The sequence below is a fragment of the Tubulanus polymorphus genome, chromosome 1, assembly GCF_964204645.1.
Source record: "Tubulanus polymorphus chromosome 1, tnTubPoly1.2, whole genome shotgun sequence".
In the NCBI taxonomy this organism is placed as follows: Eukaryota; Metazoa; Nemertea; class Palaeonemertea; order Tubulaniformes; family Tubulanidae; genus Tubulanus; species Tubulanus polymorphus.
The window spans coordinates 1,095,017-1,119,623 of NC_134025.1; the positions used below are offsets into that span (position 1 = coordinate 1,095,017).

A 24,607-nucleotide genomic window follows, 5' to 3' on the forward strand; every position below is an offset into this window, starting at 1 on the left:
TTCCCTTATATGGTTGAAACCGATATTGATAGAATATATCGATATAAACGTGTCTGACCTATTTAAAACAACGAGTTCTAGGAAAATGTAAAACGATGGAGTGGAATTCCTGGATATTCTTGATAAACTACATTGTGTGACGTTTAATACAGTGTCACATGTACGTAAGGCGTGGACGTAACAAGTAGAAAACGATGGTATCTGATAAACTAGGTATTAGAAATTTCAGAACTGTTTGAGAATAAACTCAATGTCAAAGTATATATATATATATTATATCGGGAATCTGTCTGGATTTTTGTTATATCTACAAATTGAATCTATCGTGAGATTGGACTGATTAAGATTTAAGTGTTCTCCAGTTGAGTTAACTTTTGTTGCGCCATCAACAGCTTCATTAGCGGAACTACTCCTTAAAATCCCCCACACCCAACGGGAGTGCGTCTCCATCCCGCGTGTGGCCATAGTGGCACTAACCCACAGGGGGACTGCTCTTAGAACCCGCGCACCCCATAGAGGACTGCTCCTAGAACCCGCGCACCCCATAGAGGACAGCTCCTACACGCGCGTATACGTTCTGTTCACATCATACGTCACGGTGGTCGTCATTCATCTGTGACGTTTCACTTCAGATAGCTAATATGGCGATCTATGACGTCATCGCATGTCTGGCTTTCTATTAACCTCAGTTATGGAATTGAAGGACAGAAAAGATTAAAAATAACTTAATGAATTTCTATTATTAATCGGATTTATTCCCCAAAATCTAGAGACATTTTTTTATCATCAAGACGACTGTAGTTCGTTGATTTTCTGAAGGATTTTCTCGTAGTTTGCGTCCAGACTCTCGCAGGGTTTCACTATATCAGCTACGAGTTCTCCTTGTAAATCTGTATGCTTCTTCTATCAAAATATAAAACAATACAACAGCATTAAACAATGTACAATACAACAAATATACCAGACTACAGTTTTAACAGTCATGATTTCAGTCCAAAAGTTAGATCTTAATTTTTGAATAGCTTCAGAATCAAAAGAGCTTAGACTAGTCTTGAATTGTTAACATTGGCAATGGAACCAAAATGAGCTTAGACTGATCTTATAGTTGTTGGATTGCTTATCGAAGACTCGAGACCGGCATTAAACCTAAGCCCTAACAGAACAACTGGCCCCAGAATCAAGTTCCACATTTCATTTCTTTAGTCTTTACAGAGTCACAGCTAAACTGACAACTGTAGTACCGCATCCTGAATTATGTGGTTGAGAAAATAAAGCAGTAAAAAGAAACAGATATTTCATTTGATACAAATCTCATACCTTCATTTTAGTGATGATGTTTTTCATGGAAAGTTTTGAGGAAGAGAGAATTTGAATTTTTTTTGTGTTCTGTTCAATTCGTTCAGCAACTTTTATATACACTGAATAAATAAAGGATGAAACATTGATGAAAACAAGAAATAATAAAAATATTTCAACAAAAAAACGTAGTTCCACAGTGAAAGAGTTAAAATCCACTTTAGTGATTAGTTGAACCGGGTCCAGATCTCTGCAACTCGATCCTGGTTTATATTCATCATTTTTTTTCTTGTCACTTACTTTTTGTTAACTCGCACGAATTGTACGCAACTTTCTGACATTGTTTGATATCGTCCAACCACTGATCACCTTGAGTCATCGCTCTCTGGGATTTCTGCAGTAGATGCAGCACCTAAAACAACAAACCTTATTACAATTTCATATCAGTGATTAGAGTAGGATAGAGTTGAAGAGAATTAGAATTCTTAATCTACCTTTTCTCGATTTTCAAGAGAAGATTTTTCACCCTCATCACTGAGTTCAGCGTAAAGTCTCCAGATCTCTGAATCGGCTGTAACCTAAATATTACACTCAAATCATTAAAACTCAACTCTTTTAACTCGAGCTCCCAAACTCAAATATTATACAGTCAACTTACTTTAGAAGTGATTCTACCGAACAATTCTAGTAGTTTAGGTTTTAGAAGTCCTGAATTTCGGTTGTTACTATCTGGAATGTCTTCTTTTACTGCACGAACTAAAACTGTCAACACCTTAGAAATAGAAACCAGAGAAAATAATAATCAATCTTCTTCCTGTAATTAAGGGACTGCAGTAGCTTGTTAGAGTCAACCAGTGGATAAATAGTGCATAGATGACTAATTGTCAGTTAGGTATCTATGCACTGGTTTATTTGAACAACTCTTGAACAACTGCAGCCCCAGATATGTTGTGATATTGATCTGAATACGTACCTCACAATCAGAATGTTTACGCTCCAAGTCTAATAGACGATGATAGGCTCGAATACTTTCTTCAAATTCACCAACATCGGTACCAATCTGATATATCGAATAAAACAGAGATATCAATATAATAATGAAATATATCGACGAGATAGCAGTATATCCGGGATCATACATACCAATAACACATTCTCCCACAGTCGCCAATTATCAAAATTACACTTCACTGATTCTTTAAATACTTTAAAAGCTTGAGGCCTAAAATAATGATTTTTATTATCACTGCATACATCTACCGGTAGGAATCTATCATATTAGTTAATACCCACTTCTCTCCAGCCCTGACTAGACAGGCCCCAAGATTGTTCCATCCTTGATAAGTCTGAAAATATTAAAAAGCTCATTTGCGATCAAATATTCAATACACTTCTCAAATCAGGACTCGATCCATGATTCTGTTCCACAGTTAACATTTGCGATCAGTTCAAACATTTCGAATTTACTGATTTAATCTCAGAGTCAACTGTAACTCATAACTGCCGAGCTGAGTTCTGTTATTCGATGAAATACTTACATCATTTTCTAAAGCTACAAATCGTCTAAAAGCGTTAGCACCTTTTATATACTCTTCACTCTGCATACATGCACAACCGTAGGAAAACCAGACATCAACATTCTGAATTTGAAAGAGACATAGAATATGACAATTTTCGGACATTCGAGATGTTGGGGCTGAGCTATGAAATTCTGTTATTTACCTGTAGCGGGTTCAGATTAAGAGCCAACTCGAAATGTTCCAGACATTCTTTATACTGAAAGAAAACAAATCTTTTGATTCACTGTATTTTTTTTGGTGTGGTTTTTTATTATTTTTTAAGGTGGTTTTGTGAAATAAAATGAAACCACTGATCGAAAGACTGCACCTTATTTTCTCTGAATAAACGATATCCCCACATCTTCTGAGCTCTTGAACATCGATGCTTAGACATTTCCCAAGCTTTCTCATAATATTGACAATCACTGGTAGCGTCTCCTAAATAGCACCATAATTCGGGGGTTTCTTGTATCGCTAACTGTTCTCGTACTGTCTCTTCAGCCTTCAATCATTCAAACACATGTTTATCACTGGATATATTCTAAATTAACCCCAAAATCGCGGTTTAAAACGCTTACCTTTTCTCTACGACCCAAAATTTGATAACATTCAATGACGCTGTCCCATCGTTGAAGTTTTAGGAAAACATCGAGAGCTGTTTTTACCGATCCTATTTTCAGTAGAATGTGAGCCAATTCAAACTGTAATACATGTGAAATATTACATATATATATTACTTACAGTTTTACAAACGACCCACTTGTTATGTCAGCCTGAATTTGACTGCAGGACTTGGATCCGGAGTTGTGAGTGATTTTACCTCAATTTTCCAGTTTGGTGGAATCTGTGATGTTATTAAGAGATGATTCCTGGCTGTCACGTCACCCGTAGTCGTGAACTGTTTCGCTAAAAGCTTAGAACAAAACGAATAAATAGATAGAATAAAACACAGCGGATATTGACAGTTACCATAGAAATACAAGTGATTGTTACAAACCTCCATTTGTGCGAATTGACGCTCCATTTTCTTCATGATGTCTTTCTCTAACATACAACGTAGAAATAGCGCATGGCTCATAACATTCCAATTGTTCGGTTGTTCCAGGATGCCCTATTGTTTACAAGAATAACACTATTTCATCGATTGAGTGCATCGACTTAGATCAACTCTGTCGCCGTAAACAAACTTACCTCGACATATGCGAGTAACTCTTCCTTAGCCATATCGCTGTGACCTTGATTTCTTTTGAAAGATAACCTAAACGAGAAACATTCAACGTTTACTCAATGATTTTGATCGTTTTGATGCGATGAATTGAAATAATGAAATAACACTTACCCGTAATGAAGTATTAACGCGCTCTCAAAGTCTGTTAATATCGGCATAACAGGAGGATCTTCATCAAATTTCGGTTTATCCAATAGAACTTCATGATTTAAAGCAACATTCTGTGAATAATGAGTAAAAACTACAGTAAACTTTCATGTTGCAGACAATCATAAACCATGGTTCCTACAGAACCATCAATATGAGATTTGAGGGATTTGAGGGGCTGTAGGAATATAAACTGATGAATCGAAAATTAATTGGTTTCAAACAAACCTGAGGAAGTTCTGAATTGATTCCAGGTGAATTATCTACATTTATTGAGTCTCCAATTCTCTGAACCGATAAAGTCAATACAGAAATACTGTCTTTTTGAAATTTAGTTCGTTTGCCTTTAATTCCTGCAAATCAAGAACGAAATCTGAGTATAATAATGATCTCTTTGAGAACCGAGATGGATTTAAAAATACATTCAAATTCGTAATTACCGATGAGACCGATTTCTAACTGAGCAAGTTGTTGTCCCGATTTCAAATAATCAACCCCCTTCTGGTAATCGTAATAGTAATGAGAGATATGTGAAGCTTCCACATAAAACTTGACAAAAACTGACCTAAATACAAAACAATGTCATTAACAGAAACTATAACAGAAGATGAATAGTGAATTGACGGGAAAATTCAATGAAGGGAAAATTCAATGAAATTTTTCTTACCTGTTTGATTTATCTATCAACGATAGAAAATTCTGTTCAACTGAAATTTACAACAGTAAAATAATTAATAAACCTTAAAGGAATTCAGGTGAATCTGGGAAGAAAATGAACGTACTTGAAATGATTAAATCAGTGCAGAGTTTTTTAAATGTTGTCGATCTTTCATCCATCATTGTTTGATTGATATAAATATACCTCAACAACCACCACTCACAACTCTGCGTGGAAGAACAAAATAACAATTCAATTCTACATTTAACTTCATAACCCAGTTCCACGAGTTGTGAGTTAAGTTTTGACTCGAATTCACAACTGTGGAACTGAAATCAGCAATCGAGTTTATCAATAATTACTTTACAAGATTTGAACATATGACGACAATCCATTAATATAGTTTTAGCGAGGAGTAAAGCTGGAACGAACTTAGTCAGCGTATAAATAGCTTCTCCATCAATCCTTAGACCTTCGCATAATTCGTGAGTCAGTTTATTTCTCTGTAAAATATAAAAACAGTTTTTCCGTGAAAAAAGGTGACAATCTGAAGAAAAAGCGATAAGAAACATTTATCAAATTAATTTTGTATTTGATTCACTACGAGAACTTACAGAGGCTTCATTTTCTGGATTTTGTGAAAAGAAGATCGACGACTCTTCCTCGGTCGGGGGTCCGCACCAATTATTCTGAGTCACCAGACCTAAAGCAGCGATACTATACACTAATAAACAGAGCTCCCTGAAAAAATACAACACCAAAAAAATTCATGACACATATTTCGAAGGTTTTGTAATTGAGGTGATCATGCGATACTGACCTTTCATACAATTGAGATTCTGATGATAGATATTTTGTGACATCTTCAACAATGGTTTTCGTATCGTTACGGAGACAGGATGATATCTTTAAAATTCCGGACAAATCAGAATCTCGAATGATCTCTTCATAGTTCCCCGCTTTCAGTAAATTCAATAGTTTTATTAATCGCGCGCTTTCATGGTATTCTACAATACACAAACAAGGATACCAGTATAAACTCGATTAGATTCATGACACAATCTGTACTATGTAGGAATAAAATATATTGATTTTTAAGGGTATACACAGTATAATAATTTACCATTGTGAGCAGCTGTAGACTGACTTAGATCACCGTAAACTCCGTCAATCAATCCTACTTCTATCTCTAAATGTTTCATCGTCACAGTTTAATGATCAAGCCACTGTTTCAAGCGAATATATCTACAAATACGGTCAGAAAACACGTAATTATCACGCGTGAATTTTTCTGCTGGGCGCCGCCATATTGAACCACAGATTTGCTAATTACGAACGCAAACCGACTTAGTAAATATATATGCTTCCTTTTTCTGTCTTTTTATTCAACGACCATGTTGGATAATTTGTTAATTTAATATATTTCTTGTAATCCCTGTATATACGGTCAACCACACCCGATATAATGTCAAACCCGATTGTTTAAGGTGGTGGAGTAATCCTTGGCATAGGCTAGAAGGGGCCTATGATATTGTCGGAGCACTCCTGACTGGAGGGTTAGTAAATCACGAAATACTGGGTTATCATCTTTAATCTGTGTCGAATTACACCGGCTTACAACCAAATACTGGATTTGGACTTTGGCCTATGGTGGACAATGAGGTGCATATTTTACACTGGAAGTACGGAAGACCACTATGTAACACTGCATCAAAATTTATCTTATGATTGGCCTATGTTTTAAATCTTTTTTTTTTAAATTTAAATAACACTTGAAGTGAACTTGACTGAAATCATAGTTTTTCTTTCCGCGATTGACTGATCCATCAATGACGTTCTTTCATCTCGGCTGATTCTACGATTTTAAAACAGAACCACTTCTGCCAACGGTTAAAACTTGAATGAAATTCTCTTCGTTGCAAATATATTGAGGTTGATTCGATATTTTTTCTGAGTCATGTTTGTCACAATAAAATGCTTTGAATTGAATGATGTTACTGCGCTATGTATGGAGGATTGTGGGTAATATTTAGTAGTCTGGTTTAATGGTTGTTTTTAAAACTGATTCTCGATTTAATCGTCGAAAACTTCACCGTGAACCCGGAATTCGCTCGAATATCGATAGTACGTATCGAGTTTTACTTATCGGAATCGTTAAACAATAGATTATATAAATACACAGAGAATAGTGACTGCTTCTAATACGAGTTACAACATAAAACCACCCAGAAAACAACATGGCCGTCCCTTTTCCCTACCCCTCTCTTGAAAACACTTGGCTTCTGATACATCGTACCTGACTGGCATTCGTTGAAAGTACGATCTCTAGAAATCTGTGAAATAATCTTATTTTTGAGAGAAATAGAGAACCAGATTTTGTGTGGGACTAACTTGAAATCTGAGGAATATTGTTGCTGGAAGTGGAAGGAAGGAGCGAGCGATGATAGCCTGGCACCACACACAGTCAGATTGAGTGAATTTAACTTCTCGATTATTCATCAGATCAAATAATCAGATGCTTTATACTCGGATTTTACGTATTTCACGAGGACAAGTTCAGCCATCTTGGAACTAGGAATAGTACTGAACGTTAGTGACTACGCTCAATCGTGTGGTTTCCTTTCATTTACTAACATCGGACTGTAGTCCGGACTATCTGACATTTGGTTTCGCATATATTCGAAGACAGTCACTCAAAATAACAACGTAATGTGAAGTTTCCCAGGAAACTGGAGGTTCTATTGATGAGAGATCATTGCTGTGCTGTAGGTCAGGCTTATCATCTATTTATGCGAAAAATGAGAAAACTTTGCGAAAAATCTTTGTACCGAAAGTGTTAACTTTTAATAGAGTAAATTCCCTCTGATTCTGTTTATGTTTAATTGATTCAAGAATTTTGATAATTTTTGTGAAACTGAACCGTGAAATTCCTCCAGAAAACTGATGATACTATTTCATTTTAATCCACGATGTTCTTTTACATTATAAAGATGTTTGTTCTTTGAGTAAAATGTTCAATTCTATTTTTATATTTTAGAGAAGGAGGAAAGTTTGCTAAGCAACACAGAAAGAAGAGAGAGAGAGAAGAGAGAAGTGAGAGAGGAGGGAACTTCTACTAATGAACTGATAAACATTTGATTTACATGTATTTAAAATGTATGTGAATGATATATGGTTTATAAGTGAATAAGCAGCCACAGGCTCAGCCCAGCATTCAGTGAATGAATACAGTATGTAATGTCTCCTCCGGCTGAATGATGCTGATCCAATATGTTTTCAACAAATACAGCTGCTGAGAAAAACTCAAACAAGGTCATTGAACCAGCTGAGGATAAAAGACTTATCAATGCTTTAGCGAAGGTAAGAATTTTGTTGTTGAGCTTGTCACGGATCTAGGGAAGGCAGCTTGGACGGTCAGGATCCCTGGCTTCCAAATTTTCCAACCAGTTGACTCTTTGAGAATAGTCGGTAACCTGTCTGTGGTTTAGTTTAGTGAGCAGATATTTTCACAAACCACAATTCCTTCCGATTATAAAACCTTACCACCAACAATTAAGTAATGAGTTTGATTACGTGTGAATTTTTAGCTCCCTTTTCAATACAATATTTCTTTAGACAGAGATTGAAAGCGGACCTTTAAGAGTTAACCAGGACTCTTATGTTCGACAGGAGGGTTCACCAGGTGTCGCTAATTCTAACAAATTCTATGAATTAGGAATGAAAATTCTGCTGTTATATGTGAACTGTCGTTCAGATCAATCCGAGTTCATCAAGAGATAAACGTGATTTGCTTAATTTTCTATGTGGGAGGCTAAAAACTAAATTCTGATACAGAGTTGTCATACTGATGCACACTTATGTTTTCAGTGTTTAAGACATTGAACTAATAAGTCAAGTGTGTAGTGTTTTAAACACTGCGAAGTATTATTAAAAATCAATCCATTGTTACGTTCTATAATTACTAAAAATTACTTTGTCATGAACGAGGAAGTAATAACTGATATTTCAGCAGGTACTGCCTGGTCGCCTCATCTATTGTATATATGAGTTTCCAGGAATGTTGTTATACATTTCTTTCATCATTGGATTTCGAGCTATGTGATTATTCTGTATTTAATGTAAACAAAAACTAATATAAGTCGAATTTACGAGTGATAAGAGGTCAAATTATAAAAGGAACGCTATTCATGATCTAGAATGTTTCTTATGAATTGCGAGCACAACAGTTACTTCTTACTAGCTTTAATTTGAAACAAGAAAACTAACCTGGAAATTTATTGACGCCTAAATAATATGAAATGACATGAAAATTGCTTATTATTTTTGACAATAGATAAAATCTAGTAGGCCCCTATAGTATAAATCATATAATACTTGATCAAGAAAGTTATTTTGGATTTGAATCGATAATTGAATTGACTGGCAACCAGTTGCGGCCCGATATATTGATGGCATAGTAGTGCACATCATCTCAAAGATAATTATCAAAATCTATCAAATTCAACATGAATAAGAGTTATGAAATAATATTTGATTACAAAATAAAGTGGAAATCACTGATTTAAAAGTAATTTGTTCTCATGTACCTGTTTCATGTTCTATACCTGTTTCATGTTCTATTCCTGTTTCATGTTCTATTCCTGTTTCATGTTCTCATGTACCTGTTTCATGTTCTATTCCTGTTTCATGTTCTCATGTACCTGTTTCATGTTCTATACCTGATTCATCGGACTATACTAGTTTTCATGTTGTATACCTGTTTCCTGGTAGGTTCAACGACAAGTGCAACCATCACTGGTTCCTAGAGACGATGCATTGGAATATATACAAAGACTTATCATACAACTGTGTCGAACGCTGTGCGCCTCTCAACCTCATAGCGTTCAAGATGTGGAAGAGAGAGTGTCGAAAACCTTTCCACATCCGATTGATAAATGGGCAATCGGGGATGCCCAGGCTGCACTGGAGAAGGGTAAAAAGAAAACGCCTCTAGTTTTACCTGTAGATAAAATACATCAGCTTCTAGTCAAAGTAAGTGCGACAATAACGTGAGTGTCCAGAGTTCAGCTTCATCAAAAAGTTTAAGCCAAAAACGGTTATTAAAAATATTTTTGTCCTCATTGAAAACATGAAATAACCAATAACAATTGAACCAAAAATTTGAGTTAAACCTTTTCTTGAAACTGGAGGAGCATGCAGGAGAATTTTGTATTAAAAACTGAGTAGTCGTCATCCTTTACATGATAATCATATGAATATTCGTTTTTCAGGAGATCCTGTTTTATAAAATTGATCTACAAGTGACATTATATATCGTGGCTGTTTTAGAGTATATATCTGCTGACATATTAAAGGTACAACTACGTTTATATCTATTTGTATCAAATATCTCGCTAAGTGTTGAACCAATATTTGATGAAATGAAAATTATCGTATATTTTCGTTCGATTTCGGCAGTTGACAGGGAATTATGTAAAGAACATGAAGAATACAGAGATATCGTGTCAGGATATTAAAGTAGCAATGTGTGCTGATAAGGTGAGCTATCATTTCTACAACTGTTACTAAACGCATGAAATTATAAAAAATAAAAAAGTGGACAAAATGATTTTCAACCTTGTAATATAGCTATTTCCATAATCTCGATGTATTAAATTAGGCAGCCTAGAAAATTCACCCCGATCAGTCGCTTGCCGGTTCAGACTGAATGGAAGATTGTTTGAATGAACCGGAACCGAATTTCCAATTACGTACTTCGAATTAAAATCTAAAAATTCTGTTAACTCTACCGCCGATCACTCAACTATATTTGTACTTCGATTTCCGATTTCGAAATCAAACCCCCGTGTGTTTTATACATTAAAGGTGCTAATGGAAATGTTTTTCCAAGAAGAGGAAGTATCGTTTAGTTTGGAAGAACAACCGATGAAGAGAAAGTCATTAACGTACGAAGGAATGATTAAAGACCTCGTATTGGAAGAGGAACAGTATATTAGAGATCTAAATATGATTATTAAAGTGTTCAGGGCTCCGTTTGCGAAACTGTTTCCGCGTAGCAAGGTAATTACATGACTACCTGGTCTCAGAGAATCTTGGAAATATGAATAATGGAATAATGGAAATGTGTGAAAAATTCAAGAAAAATGTCTGTCAAAATGTTTTATGGCATTATACTGTGTAGCTCAGAATTCCTGCCCAAACTGTGTTCAAGTTTGAACCATTCTAACCGTAGTAGAACTGCTCAGATATAGATTGAATGTATGTTATTGTGTATTGCAGGATTTAGAAGTGATATTCAGTAATATTTTAGACATTCACGGATTATCAGTGAATTTACTCAGTTCTTTAGAAGATACGATAGAAATGACTGAAGAAACCGAGGTTCCTTACGTCGGTAACTGCTTTGAAGAGTTAGCAGAGGTAAAACACCATTTCAGGGTTACACATAAAATATGTTAAAACATCCTCCTCATATACACTCTAATTAAGCATTAGGTACATAGGGCGAAGTAGGCAATTTTTGAAACGCTCTTGCAACACAGTTTGATAGACTTAGGGGCGTTGGAAGCAATTTTTGATTGCCGCGGCCAAATGCCGATTTTGGAAAGGTTCTAAATATTGCCGCGGAGAATTTACCTTTTTTCTTCAAAAATGTGATATTCAATGACAAAAAACGTCATTCAGTAAATTATTGCCGCGGCTTTCGCCGCTGCGGTTCCAACGCCACTGAGACTGGTGTTCAATTCAACCAGCGGTTTTTAATTCAATAACTTATTGGTCCTAGTTGGGGGTGTAATAGTTCGTTAAGGATGAAGTAAATGTAATTATTCTATGATAGGCTGAGGAATTTGATGTCTATGTGAAATACGCTGAAGATATGTTAAAACCTCACAGTAGAGAGAGACTGAATACATTACTAATGAGAAGTGACGTCCAGGAAGTTCTAGCAGTAAGTCTGCGTCGTAATCGTATATTTCAATATTCAGAAAGTTTATTTCAGGTTTTATATGATTCGAACTCGATTGTTTCAGGTTCAAGGAGAGAATTTCAGGGATGCGGTGAAATATGTTCTACCTAAACTTCTATTAGGTCCGATCTACCACTGCTTTCACTATTCAGATGTGATTAAGGTATATTTTACGGGTCTCTGCCAGGGCCCGGTTCCACAGTTGTGAGTTAGAGTCAACTTTGAGTTAAAAAATCTGTTCATTTTCAATGTTTTTTTACTCTGAAGAGTCAACTCAGAACTAGCGTGGAACCTGATCCTGAACTCTATACAATACTGACTGACAGCGGAATATTCAATATTTCTGATGCGTTATTTATTATTTGTAGTTATTGATGACCACGACTGAAAATGAAGATGATAAATTTAGTTTAGAACAAGCTTTAGGTTTATTGAAAGCGACTAAAGCTGGAGTTGAACGCAAGTGTCAGGGTACATTACCTAAAAGAAGAATAGGGTATGAATTTAGATCATTTTCTAGACTGGTGTTTCATGTTTATTCTGACAATACTTTCACTGTATTTTCCGTGTATATTTTCAGTGAGACGACACTGAGGTTTCACGGTCATATGGGACGACAAACAGCTCTGCAGAAAATGAATGAATTACAGAAATCAATAGATGGCTGGGAGGGTAAACATATAGGGGAAAGCTGTAATGAGTTCATTATAGGTACGAATCATTATCGCTCGAATGAAATCTCGTTTCATAGTTTCTGAAATGATAATGAAATTTTGATGTGTGTTTTTCAGAGGGTCTATTGCACAAATACGCCGGAAAGAAGCTGACAGAGAGATATGTGTTTCTATTCGATGGTTTAATCATATTGTGTAAACAGAATCTACGCCGTTCGTCGGTAACCGGCCCGGTCGCCGAGTATCGGCTTAAAGAGAAATTCTTCGTTCGTAAAATAGAAATCGTCGATAAGGAAGATTCGGACGGTAAGAGTTTCGAAACGATGAGAAATCGGAATTAATCCTTGTTGTTGTTCGTTGATTGCGCTAGGTTTCGATTTCTTAAGTTTCAAGTTCGCAAATTGTCGAAATTGGCAAATTTTACTGATGTAATTCTTCATGTTTCTAGAAATAAAACATGCATTTGAAATTCAACCACGTGAAGGTGGAAACGTGATTCTAGTCGCTAAGAATGCTGATGAGAAAAATAATTGGATGGCTGCATTAGTGGCGTTACATACTCGTAGTAGTTTAGAGAGGATGCTCGACGGTATTCTACAAGAAGAGGAAAAACGGCAACCTTTATGGACACCTTCTCCAGAAAACTATTAGTACGTATTCTCATATACCTCAACAATTATCTTCATTACAGGGATTATCACATCCTCTCCCAGTAGGGATTCAAACCTGATCTCTGCCACACTAGACCAGGTGCGCAGGTTTGCCGCACGAAAACTTGCAGCATCAATTAGATTGCCTGTTGTATAATCAGTGAGGCAAATTTCATGGATAAACTATAAATGGGAAAACCTGGGCAAAAATAAAACAGGATATCTGATTTGCTACCACTCTTGTGTGACATAGTTTTGTACCGTAGTGAGCCTCAATGTCATCAGGTTTGAATCCCTGCCGGAAGGATGGCATTATCACAACGTGCTGTTTGTTCCTGGGGTGGTTGCAAGCTGCAGGTTGTCTGAACAGTGTTGCTACCAGGCTACAGGCTGTCTGAACAGTGGTGCTACCAGGCTACAGGCTGTCTGAACAGTGGTGCTACCAGGCTACAGGCTGTTTGAAGAGGGGTGCTACCAGACTATATGTTGAAGCTTCAATCATTAATTAATTGTATCAGTATGAAATGTTATATTTATGTTATTTTGATTATAGTTTTGCTGTTGAAGACAGTGAAGACAATATAGTGTTTGAGGAACCTCAGGACGCTTATGAAACGCCTGTGATTCGAGGAGGAACTTTACTAAAACTTGTTCAACGTCTTACATATCATAATTATGCAGACACGAACTTTGTACGCACATTCCTCACTACTTACAGATCTTTCTGTAAACCTCACGAATTATTAGATCTTCTTATTGCAAGATATCCTTTTATAAGCAGTTTATCATCGGTAGTGTTGTTACTGATTTACAGTATTTGTTGGTATTGTTTTTCTCGGCAGATTCCGATTTTAATTGTGTCGTATAAACTCTGAAATATGAAATATAGGTGTTACTGACTCCCTTGATTACTGATTAATGTGATGGACATTTTCTTTCTTATTTCAACAAGATTTTACTGAAAACAATTAATTTTTACCGAAGATACTTCTTAAGAAACTCGCGTAAATTCATTCTGAAATTAAAGATGATTTTTTGTCAGCCCTTAACAGCAGTTTACATTCAATATCCCTGAACCTCCTCTCGGGGATAACAAGAATCTTACTGAAGAAGAAATGTCAGTCAGACTTGATGATCTCAAGCGATTCCGTTTGGCTTACAGTAAGCCAATTAGATTTAGGTATTTATTTACATCCTCTATTCTGACAGATCGGGGGAAAAATCAGAGAATTCTTTACTCTTTTCTTGAAAGTCTGGGATTTTGAATTTTTGATGTCTTGTTCTGCTTGTTAGTATCAAGTGGTACAAGGAACTTCTTGATAAGAAACAGTTTCCACTGAGGATATCTTATAATTCAATCAGGGAGTTTTTGGTCAAGGGTCTGGGAAATAATCAGGGAACTTAGGAAGGATTCTCTGATCTGTAAGAACTCTGATTTCACCGATTGATTCTAACAGTAGTTTTCAATGTGAATGCGATGTTTGTTATTTTTCCAGGGTGCTCAATGTTTTCCGCCAGTGGGTCGATAAACATTTCTACGATTTTGAAATCGATGAAACGCTTCTGGATAAACTGAGGTCATTCCTGGCGACGGTGAAGGGAAAAGCCATGAAAAAAGGAGTCGATTCCATACTTAAATTAGTCCAAAGAAAACTGAAACAGCAAGAATGCCCGGACCAGGAAATCAAATTCTCATACGAGAAACAACCACCAGTGATTGAGTGGCATTTAGCACGAGATCCCGAAGAGTTTAACCTCATGCTGGTATGTATTGTGGAACTTCAGGTCATTACAATATCTCTTCATTATTACCGATAGTTCTATATACAGCGGAACCTCGTAACAACGAACTTCAGGGCACCAGTAAATCTCTATTACCAATAGTTCTATACACAGCGGAACCTCGTAACAATGAACTTCAGGGCACCAGAAAATCTGTTTGTTATAACTGATAGTTCTATATACAGCGGAACCTCGTTACTACGAGGTTCCGCTATCAGGGCAACAGAAAATCAGTTCATTATAACTGATAGTTCTATATACAGCGGAACCTCGTTACTACGAACTTCAGGGCACCGGAAAATCTGAAATCATTTGAGATTTACCCATCTTGGATGAAATTCTATGTTTGTTATAACAAGGTTGCACTGTTGATGCCTGATTTGTGATTAGTTTATGGTCCTGTATTATACTATATTTTGTAGCTTCATCCAATTGAGATTGCTCGTCAAGTGACATTATTAGAATTCGACCTGTATCGTAAAGTTCGTCCTTCTGAACTTGTTGGCAACAAATGGATCAAAAAGGACAAAAACCTCTCATCTCCAAATCTTCTGAAAATGATTCATCATTCGACCATGGTAAACAGATAACCGATTCTCCCAGTTTTTAGCGTTCTAGTTCTTGAGATTTACCGTAAATGAATTTCTTCGCACAGTTTACGTTTTGGTTGGAGAAAAATATCGTTGAATCGGAAAATTTTGAAGAACGCATTGCTGTGATAAGCCGTATATTAGAAATCATGTTAGTGTTTCAAGAGTTGAATAATTTTAATGGGATGCTGGAAGTTGTAAGTGCCATTAATTCAGCTCCTGTGTATAGACTGGAGCACACAATCGAGGTACGTTTAACTATTTACTACTATTAACCACACTCAGAAAAATCCTCAAACTCTGCACTGTTGAAATAGTATGAAACCTGTGCACTGGTTGAGGAGAGAATCCCACAATGATAATAAAAAGTCCGAAAAAGAAACTTCGAGATAGTAGTTTATTTCAACGTTTCGACTATATCCTAATAGTCATCTTCAGGAATTCATTATTCCTGAAGATGACTATTAGGATATAGTCGAAACGTTGAAATAAACTACTATCTCGAAGTTTCATTTTCGGATTTTTTATTATCATTGTGGGATTCTCTCCTCATCGCGTCAACACGGATATTGTGTTTTTACCTATCGTGACTGTGCACTGGTTGTATAAACAAAGTTGATATATTGTGTTCTATTCGTTTCTCTTTTCAGGAAGTGCCGCATAAATTAAAGAAAGCTTTTGAAGAGGCGATGGAATTGAATAATGACCATTTTAAAAAATATATAGAAAAACTACGGTCCATCAACCCACCATGTGTGCCATTTCTAGGTAAATTACCGTGTCTATTATTATTGATTGTGTGTGATTATTATCTCTTTCTCTGGGAGAAATAACATTCAAGCTACTCCTAGTGCTCAGCATCCTCCCTCTGCAGGGACTCGAACCTGATGGCATCGCTACACTCAGCCACGGCACGAACCCCTGCATCAGTAGACCGGGTGCGCAGGTACATGCGCAGCTTTCCGAACGAAAACTGGCGGCACCAATCAGATTGCTCGTTGTATAATCGTTGAGGCAAATTTCAAGGAAGAACTATAAATGGGAAAACCCCGGGCTAAAATAAAACGGGATTTCTGATTGGCTAAAAATCACATCATCTGAACTGCGCATGTATCTGCGCACACGGTCGATTATGGCAGGGTTTCGTGCCGTGGCAATCTCGATGCCATCAGGTTCGAATCCCTGCCGGGGGAGGATGAGTGCTCAGGGGTCAGTTGCTCAAAAGTTGGTTAAAGATAACCATTGGATGAATACCTTTGTAACAATGAAGTTTTAATTGTCACTATGTCAACTACCCACCGGTTAACTCCAACCCTGGAACAACTGGCCCCAGAATCACCCATCAGACCAGCTACCCATTTACTCCTAGTGCTAAGAGGCAATCAGTTTATGAGTGTCTTGTTGCACTGCTGTACCCCAGACCACTCCCCTCACCTAAACTTGTAACTGTTGTTAGAATATAAGTATTTATATCTGATTAAAGGGATGTACCTCACGAATATATTCCTGACTGAGGAAGGGAATTCAGACTTTCTGTTGAATCGACCGGAGGGAATTATTAACTTCAGTAAACGAAGAAAAGTTGCAGAAATCACTGGTGAAATACAGCAATATCAAAACCAGCCTTACTGTCTCCAAATAGAAGAAAGTATAAGGGTAAGGTTTCGATTAAAGTTCTTCAGTTCTAACGCAGCCGAAACTGTTATTGAATTGTGGAATATCCGATTGATTTGCAGGCATTTTTTGAGAATTTGGATCCGCTCGAAGGAATGACTGACAATGAATTTAACGATTATTTGTACAAGAAATCGCTAGAAATTGAACCGCGATATTCGAAACAACCGCTGAAATTCGTAAGTGATTCGAAGCTCTAAATCAATTCATTAAGCTACAGTAGCTTAATGCAGCTTAACCCCGAGTAATGAGAGAGGATATGATTTCATTTCTGTCCGAGTCTTGAGTTGGCTCAGTCTGTTTCGACTGCAAAGGTTACAGTGTAATAATAACTGTTTATTTACGTAAATCATTCATATCAATCAATACAAAATACAAAGTCCATTACCGGTTTATACACCACACTGCAGGCGTAGACGCACTGAAAGGGTTAATAGAAGTTTTAATCGTTTATTTGTGATTTTAGCCTCGTCAAACGGATTATCCACTGAAATCACCGGGTACAAAACCAAGCGCTGCTCGACACAGTACAACATCATCAATAACTGCAGCATCTTCGTCATCTAAACCAGCGGCTGCTGCTGCTGCTGTGGCTGCTGCTGCTGCTGCTGCCGCCGCTGCTGCTGAGGTGAAAGCAGTGAATCGCGTACAGGATGATGAGGAGCCGTTATTATCTCGAGGAGCAACTCCTCCTACTCCTAGTACTCCTCAGTCTCCTCCTCACACGTCATCGTCATCATCATCTAATAATCAGAATGACAATAGTGTATTCGCTCCTGTTATGATAGGTAATATATTCATTTATATCTGTACCCAGCACACCTAGCGCCCCCCCTCAGACACTGTGATAATCTGTACCTAGCGCCCCCCCTCAACACCCCCTCTCCCACTCTGATAATCTGTACCTAACACCCCTTCTCCCACTCCGATAATCTGTACCTATCGCCCCCTTCTCCCACTCTGATAATCTGTACCTAGCACCCCTCCCCCACTCTGATAATCTGTACCTAACACCCCTCCCCCACTCTGATAATCTGTACCTAACACCCCTTCTCCCACTCTGACACCTAGGACCCCCCTCTGCCCATCTCTTGTGAAAATCTGCAGCTCTAAGCCACCCACACCTCTTCAGAAAATTTGTGAAGAGGTGCAGGTGGTTTAGGGGTGTGTTTAAAACTCACTGATGTTTGAATCGGTGTTTAATTGTTTCAGGTGGAAGTATTTCATCGTTATCGACAATTTGTTCGGTTTCATCATCAAATACGATCGGATCTGGAAGCGGATCCGGAACCGCCGGAACCGGAACCGGGAGTGTATTTACAATAAACTCACTGACGTCGATACAGTCGAGTACGACAACATTAACGAGTGGATACGAATCTAGTGATACGTCGATACCTCCACCGGTTCCACCTCGACAACGTAGGAGAGAAATAACGCAGGATCCATCACCGCATAGACATAGACACTCATCTTCATCTCATATAACTGATAGAACTTCTGTAGATGAAGCACCGGCTATACCTCCTCGCGAGGGGCGTCTAAACTGTGCCGGACCTCCCGTGCCTCCTCGTCGAGACACGTTTCACGGAACTCTACCGCGAGCTCAGAGTATGTCGTTACCGCGGCAACCGCAGTCAAATTACAGTTCGACGTTACCGAGACGTAATTCGGATCGAGGCGGCGGACAGTTTAATATAAACGGAGATAACGAACCGACTCCGGAATTACCACCAAAAACTTATAAATCAAAGATCGATAGGAATATTCGCAGATAGTAAACACTATAATACGTAACACCAGCGTGTGAGTGTCAGTGAGTGTTAGAATGAGTGTGCGAATGTGAGTGTTTAATGATATATTGTCATGTGATGGGGTGAGATGCATCTATTATTATTTTTAGTTTCTTCGGCGTTGAATATGAAACACAGGTATGTGCGTGTGTACTGTGTGCCATGCACACTGACATGCACATGTACTGCACACTGACATGCACATGTACCGCACACTGACATGCACATGTACCGCACACTGACATGCACATGTACCGCACACCAGTGTGCCATGTATTGTATGTTTATATTGACAGCTGTCTATTACTGCATTCACTACTGTCAGTCTCTAGTCATCACTGATACAATATATTACCTCATTCTTACCAACCACGCTTAAGACTGAGCAGAGATGTTCAGTCAGTCTGATGTGAACACTCAGAGATGTTCAGTCAGTCTGATGTGAACACTCAAGAGATGTTCAGTCAGTCTGATGTGAACACTCGGAGATGTTCAGTCAGTCTGATGTGAACACTCAAGAGATGTTCAGTCAGTCTGATGTGAACACTCGGAGATGTTCAGTCAGTCTGATGTGAACACTCAAGAGATGTTCAGTCAGTCTGATGTGAACACTCGGAGATGTTCAGTCAGTCTGGTGTGAACACTCAGAGATGTTCAGTCAGTCTGGTGTGAACACTCAGAGATGTTCAGTCTGATGTGAACACTCAGAGATGTTCAGTCAGTCTGATGTGACCACTCAGAGATGTTCAGTCAGTCTGATGTGAACACTCAGAGATGTTCAGTCTGGTGTGAACACTCAGAGATGTTCAGTCTGGTGTGCGTTCGGTTATTAAGAGGTTTTTACATATCGTGTTGTTCCTGGTTTTTGGAATTTTTCTGAACGACTCAAATAAAGATAAGAATAGTTTAATTGAATATTCGCAAAATAATGATTTCTACTTAAAGAACGTAAAACAGACAATTTGAGTAGCGGAGTATTTGGTTATTGATTTGTTATAAACAACTGCTGTCAAATTTGAGTGTTTTTTTATCGCTTAGAAACCGCTTCGTTTGTTCTTTGTTTGTTTTTTTTAAGCTCTAAATGCGAATTAGTGCCTGCTGTGCAGGACGGGCATGCACTGGGCACGCAGCACGCGAATCTGTGTACAGAGAATCCTGATGATGTTAGTGTCATGTACAATAGTTGTAGTGGAACATTTTGTGGTGCGATGTTGTTACTGTGTTTATACCCTATTGTCGTAGTCTAGTACAACAATCCTACATCGTCAAACAACAAGATTATTGTTTTTAAAAGTCAATATTATTATTATTATTATTATTATTATTATTATTATTATTATTATTATTATTTATTTGATGTGTAGCTTTTCCGGACAAGTACAAAATTCTTGTATCCTAAAAATATTGACTAATATCATGCAGTTTTTAACTCATTGTGGACCTAATTTCATAGTTCTTAGTTTAGATTTGATTCTAAGAGTTGGAGTTAGGACTACTTCAATTCCTAATGTTTCAAATGGCAGATTCGAATATTATCAGTGGAACCTGATTTTCATTTGGAAATTTCTTTCAGTTCTGATATAATGTATGTAACAGATCCACAATATTAAGATTTAACGACAAAAGAATCTACTTCAGCTGACATTTTGTGCTAGATGCATCTCTGAAGATCTGGGTAGAAGCGTTTTACCGGAAATGTCGGTGTAACAGATCTTCATCATTAAATCTTCGGTATTGTGGGTTTTTCTATATACACTTCATAGACCGCGACTTGTCTATATTGATTTCATTTTGAAATGATGTAATGATATCGATCGTAAAGTAAAGTAAACAAAGAATGAAATAATGGTTGCTGTAATGATTATTTTTTCGTTATAAAACGAAATTTGCTGAGTTTTTTTTTTTTTGAATGTGTGTGAATGAATGAAGGTAAACTCGTCATTATTTCGGGAGTTTTCAATATAAATAGTTTAAATAATAATTGTTTATTTATAAAGATATTTATGAACAGGAGCTGGAAAAATGAGATATTTTTGTTAGAAGTCTTCCGTGGTTATAATCATTAATGGATGCCTCTCATGCCAATCTGCACCGTGTAGAGAAACCTAGTCGTATCGATGCATTGCACCCCATCATCATTTAGATTTGTTTATAAACAACAGTCGTGTATGAATGAAACTCAGAAAGTATCAAATACATGTTTTAACAACAGAATTGAATTGAATAATGTGTAACTGTGTTTAATATCATCGGTGTGTATCATATAACTGTGAGCTATCTTTATCACGTCCTCAAACTCCTCGTACTGTAGTCTCCCTACCATACCCTTCCTACAGTCAGTCCATTCCTCTCTGATTCGAACCTGTAATCGATGGTAATCATCGCGTCGATGTTTTCAGATGGAATCGTCGTTTAATATTCAGTTCGTATTCATAACAGTTTCCGCGTTGAATCGGAGTCGGTGTAAAGATAGCTCACGGTAGTAACTGTATTAAACCAATATCCTCATGCAGCCCCTCGCGAGTGAGGACTGCTGGAATGCTTGCTTTACGAAACCAAGAGCGAAATAAAAAACAGAAAATCATAATGATAATAATAATAATAATAATAATAATGATGATGATAATTCTATGATATATGACTGGCTAACTGTCTCAGTCCCGATGTAAGTTCTATTGATGGTAGTGTGATAATGTGTATTAAACCCATGGCTTTGCTTTGCAGTCTGCAAAAAATACTGATTTTAAACAAAGAATAGAATAATGAAGATTATTGTGTAATAAAGATTTTGAAGCTCCTATAAAAATGCCACGTTGAAATAGTTACGTTGTACATATAAACAAACAGTGATCACTATTCTGGAATTTTCTAAAGTTAATGTTAAAGAACACGGCATGTAAGATTTAAATCAACCGCATTTTGTGTTTTGTGAATGAAGGTTCTTCTGTGTTCTTATGCTTGTATTGAATCACTGAATAGATCAAGGGTTCAGAAGGTCACGCAGAATCGACGCAGCAGATACTAGGGGACAGGATCCAGGCTTAGGGGATGAAGGGTCCAAAGAAAATGAGAATTTCTTTTTTGAATGAATGAATGTTCATATTTGTATAGCGCCGATTTCACTGTAATCAGTGTTCAAAGGCGCTCCCCAGCGGTACAGAAGCGACTGGTGAAAAGAAATGTGTTAAGTCCAGTTATAAATGCTGCGAAGCTGTCTAGAGATCGAAGATGAGATGGGAGCGAGTTCCAAATAATGGGAGCATGCACGTAGAAAGATCTTCCACCAAATGATTCTCGTCTGTATTTTCTAAAGGTGAGCAGATTCTGCGAGTCGGAGCGTAGAGAACGGGCGGGTGAATACGCCACCTGACAATAACACCGACTAAAAACTTAAAATAGAAAACATTTTATCATTCAATAAACAAATGACATATTTATTCCTCTAATTATAAATACAACTATTTTGGATGATCACAAATGAATGTATGTTTTTCAAGCAATCACAGACGACGACATTTTTTCACAACAACAAAATATTTAAATCTTCTTAATCTCAAATATCGAAGCAAATGATTTGAAATTGTCTCTAAGATATCGGGAAGTATGAGAATTCTTAACACAACAGCGACTAGAACACATGACTAGAGACTAGATATTGACTATTCACTAGATTCATCTAGATTATTTACGACAACTCAACCGCAGCATCCATGCTGAGAGGAGCGTATTTAACGTATCGTTTCTCCGGACTGTGACCCGGACTCGGAAGATCGAGGCATTTCTTAACGAACACAGCCAGACACAACAATAAAGAAACGCAAGCAACTCCCGAGAAACAAATAACAAATAGAATACCGGGTGAAAATGGCAGAACGAACGCGATATCGGTGATAGCTTCAAAATCCTGCATTAAACAATTAAAAACCCAAACATCGTTTAACTGACCTTCTTCACCGGTCGCGTCGTGACCGTCACCTCCGAATAAATAAAACGTATCATTACGAACCCAAGTTGCTGCGTTTAACCGAGGACCGGGAAGATTATCTAAACTCGGGGTGTGTATGTTACCGTACGTAGCGCGACCTTCACCTTTAGTTAAACCGCCCATCCAAACCCAAACCTCTCGATTCACGTCGTATTTCCACAAATCAGACAATTCTTTATCACCGCGATAGAAATTCGGCATCAAATAATCGATTCCTTCTCCGCCGAACAGCCATAGATCACCGTTTAGATCGACCCAGGATAAACTGAGTTTACGACACCCGGGGATCGTATCGGAATCTCCGTGACCTAAAACCCCGTAAATAGCGACGTGCCCCGGGCGCGTAAAACCGTTTAAATACCGCCAGCTTCTCCGTGTTAAACTGAACGACCACAGATCTGAAGTGAAACCTACACTCGAATGTTGATTTCGCAAATTCTTTTCGATGTTCCCTCCGAACATGAACATCGTACGATTGTTAGTAACCCAGGTAACGGCTCCGTTACGAGGCAACGGATTCCGGTGATTCCTCGAATCGTCGTCCGTTCCGCGATCGACTTCAATTTCACGCCAGAATAATTTCGAGAAATCGAACACCCAGACGTCGTTAAGAAACGCGAAATGTTCGTCGACTCCGCTAAATATAACCATCTGATCGTCGAGACACCAGAGCGCCATCTCTGAACGAGCAGCAGGAGCGAACTGAATATCCAGCAAATTAATCCACGATGAATTCGAGAAAAAATACAACCACGTGTCACCTAAAACGTGATCGCCAATAGTACGACCGCCGTATAATACTAGAAAGTCTCCTCGCTTGCCGCAGGCGGCTGAGTTATACCGCGAGGCTGGTAAATCCCTCAGATTCCTGTCGATTCCTTCATGATTCCAGCCTCGTCGTTCCTCCAGTAACAAATCCCACCGATTCGTCGACATATCGTAGCGCCACAGATCGTTTAAAACTTTCGGAATCTTCGCGTCGATCGAATCATCGAATCCGAGTCCTCCGAAGATCCACGCGTGACGTACTCCATCGCTCCAGTACGCGTTACCCGATCGTGAACCCGGGTAATTATCACTTCCTAAGTAACTGATGTTGGATTGTTGATTTCGTAAGTTGTTGCCAGCAATCCACGTCCATTCTGAAAATATACAACATTATTTACGAAAAATGATTAAAACCACATATATTAATTAAAAAATTGAAAATGAAATTTATTTATTTAAAATTAGAAGACAAATGTTCTAGACCAGGGGCCAGTTTCAAAAAGCATAATTAACTTTAATTATAATTAGGATCTAAATCATGATTAAATTTCTTTAATCATGATTAGTAGTTTAATCATAATTAAGAGTTAATTACGCTTTGTGAAACCAGCCCCAGTTTTTTAAAATAGTTAGGTTTGAATTATTGTATCTATTCTCCCAGTGTACAGGATATCATACCGTGTAGTTAGAAATACACACCTGTAAACACAACTGTTGCCGATCTGTTTGATTTATGTTTAATAGGAAGAGATTCTGATAATGAAGTTGATTCAGTTAATGTTAAACAGTAAAAACTGATTAATAACAAAATGAACATTCTTTTCATCTTTAATTCC

General features: G+C 37.5%; 3 protein-coding genes across 4 annotated transcripts; 1 reads left to right on the forward strand and 2 right to left on the reverse strand.

Moving 5' to 3' along the window:
- Positions 1-753: 753 nt before the first annotated feature.
- Positions 754-9,553, reverse strand: LOC141900099 (tetratricopeptide repeat protein 27-like). Of its 2 annotated transcripts, XM_074786845.1 has the most exons (25): positions 9,493-9,553; positions 6,012-6,133; positions 5,709-5,895; positions 5,503-5,629; positions 5,251-5,391; positions 5,013-5,115; positions 4,898-4,937; positions 4,671-4,795; positions 4,459-4,583; positions 4,195-4,304; positions 4,047-4,113; positions 3,853-3,966; positions 3,676-3,768; positions 3,434-3,556; positions 3,184-3,357; positions 3,019-3,072; positions 2,835-2,936; positions 2,590-2,642; positions 2,440-2,518; positions 2,270-2,356; positions 1,955-2,068; positions 1,791-1,874; positions 1,597-1,708; positions 1,318-1,418; positions 754-903 (listed from the first exon to the last, which is right to left on the reverse strand). In XM_074786845.1, exons 2-25 carry the CDS (start codon positions 6,088-6,090, stop codon positions 787-789), a joined length of 2,511 nt encoding a protein of 836 aa, XP_074642946.1. In that variant the 5' UTR covers positions 6,091-6,133; positions 9,493-9,553; the 3' UTR covers positions 754-786. The 2 variants fall into 2 exon arrangements, with proteins under 2 accessions (XP_074642946.1, XP_074642936.1); XM_074786835.1 differs by lacking the exon at positions 9,493-9,553 and having other exon boundaries at positions 6,012-6,192.
- Positions 6,919-20,310, forward strand: LOC141900089 (son of sevenless homolog 2-like). Its single transcript, XM_074786824.1, has 24 exons — positions 6,919-7,012; positions 7,926-8,248; positions 9,659-9,919; positions 10,159-10,242; positions 10,346-10,426; positions 10,754-10,948; positions 11,168-11,308; positions 11,727-11,837; positions 11,920-12,018; positions 12,224-12,351; positions 12,436-12,566; positions 12,647-12,835; positions 12,978-13,179; positions 13,733-13,942; positions 14,240-14,359; positions 14,676-14,943; positions 15,384-15,539; positions 15,617-15,799; positions 16,202-16,319; positions 17,035-17,207; positions 17,288-17,404; positions 17,692-17,814; positions 17,878-18,013; positions 18,438-20,310. Exons 2-24 carry the CDS (start codon positions 8,159-8,161, stop codon positions 19,001-19,003), a joined length of 3,882 nt encoding a protein of 1,293 aa, XP_074642925.1. The 5' UTR covers positions 6,919-7,012; positions 7,926-8,158; the 3' UTR covers positions 19,004-20,310.
- A 2,152-nt stretch (positions 20,311-22,462) lies between these two features.
- Positions 22,463-24,597, reverse strand: LOC141908953 (uncharacterized). The gene is made up of 2 exons (XM_074799264.1): positions 24,471-24,597; positions 22,463-24,145 (listed from the first exon to the last, which is right to left on the reverse strand). Exons 1-2 carry the CDS (start codon positions 24,595-24,597, stop codon positions 22,704-22,706), a joined length of 1,569 nt encoding a protein of 522 aa, XP_074655365.1. The 3' UTR covers positions 22,463-22,703.
- Positions 24,598-24,607: the final 10 nt, after the last annotated feature.

Coding starts and splice junctions, on each gene's coding strand:
- LOC141900099 (XM_074786845.1), bottom strand. CDS start 6,090: ATGAAACATTTAGAGATAGAAGTAGGATTGATTGACGGAGTTTACGGT. Junction 5,630..5,708: donor GAATCTCAATTGTATGAAAG/GTCAGTATCGCA, acceptor GTATTTTTTCAG/GGAGCTCTGTTTATTAGTGT. Junction 2,069..2,269: donor GTAAACATTCTGATTGTGAG/GTACGTATTCAG, acceptor TCTATTTCTAAG/GTGTTGACAGTTTTAGTTCG.
- LOC141908953 (XM_074799264.1), bottom strand. CDS start 24,597: ATGAAAAGAATGTTCATTTTGTTATTAATCAGTTTTTACTGTTTAACA. Junction 24,146..24,470: donor GGCAACAGTTGTGTTTACAG/GTGTGTATTTCT, acceptor GTATATTTTCAG/AATGGACGTGGATTGCTGGC.
- LOC141900089 (XM_074786824.1), top strand. CDS start 8,159: ATGTTTTCAACAAATACAGCTGCTGAGAAAAACTCAAACAAGGTCATT. Junction 13,943..14,239: donor TTAGATCTTCTTATTGCAAG/ATATCCTTTTAT, acceptor ACAGCAGTTTAC/ATTCAATATCCCTGAACCTC. Junction 17,208..17,287: donor AAATAGAAGAAAGTATAAGG/GTAAGGTTTCGA, acceptor ATTGATTTGCAG/GCATTTTTTGAGAATTTGGA.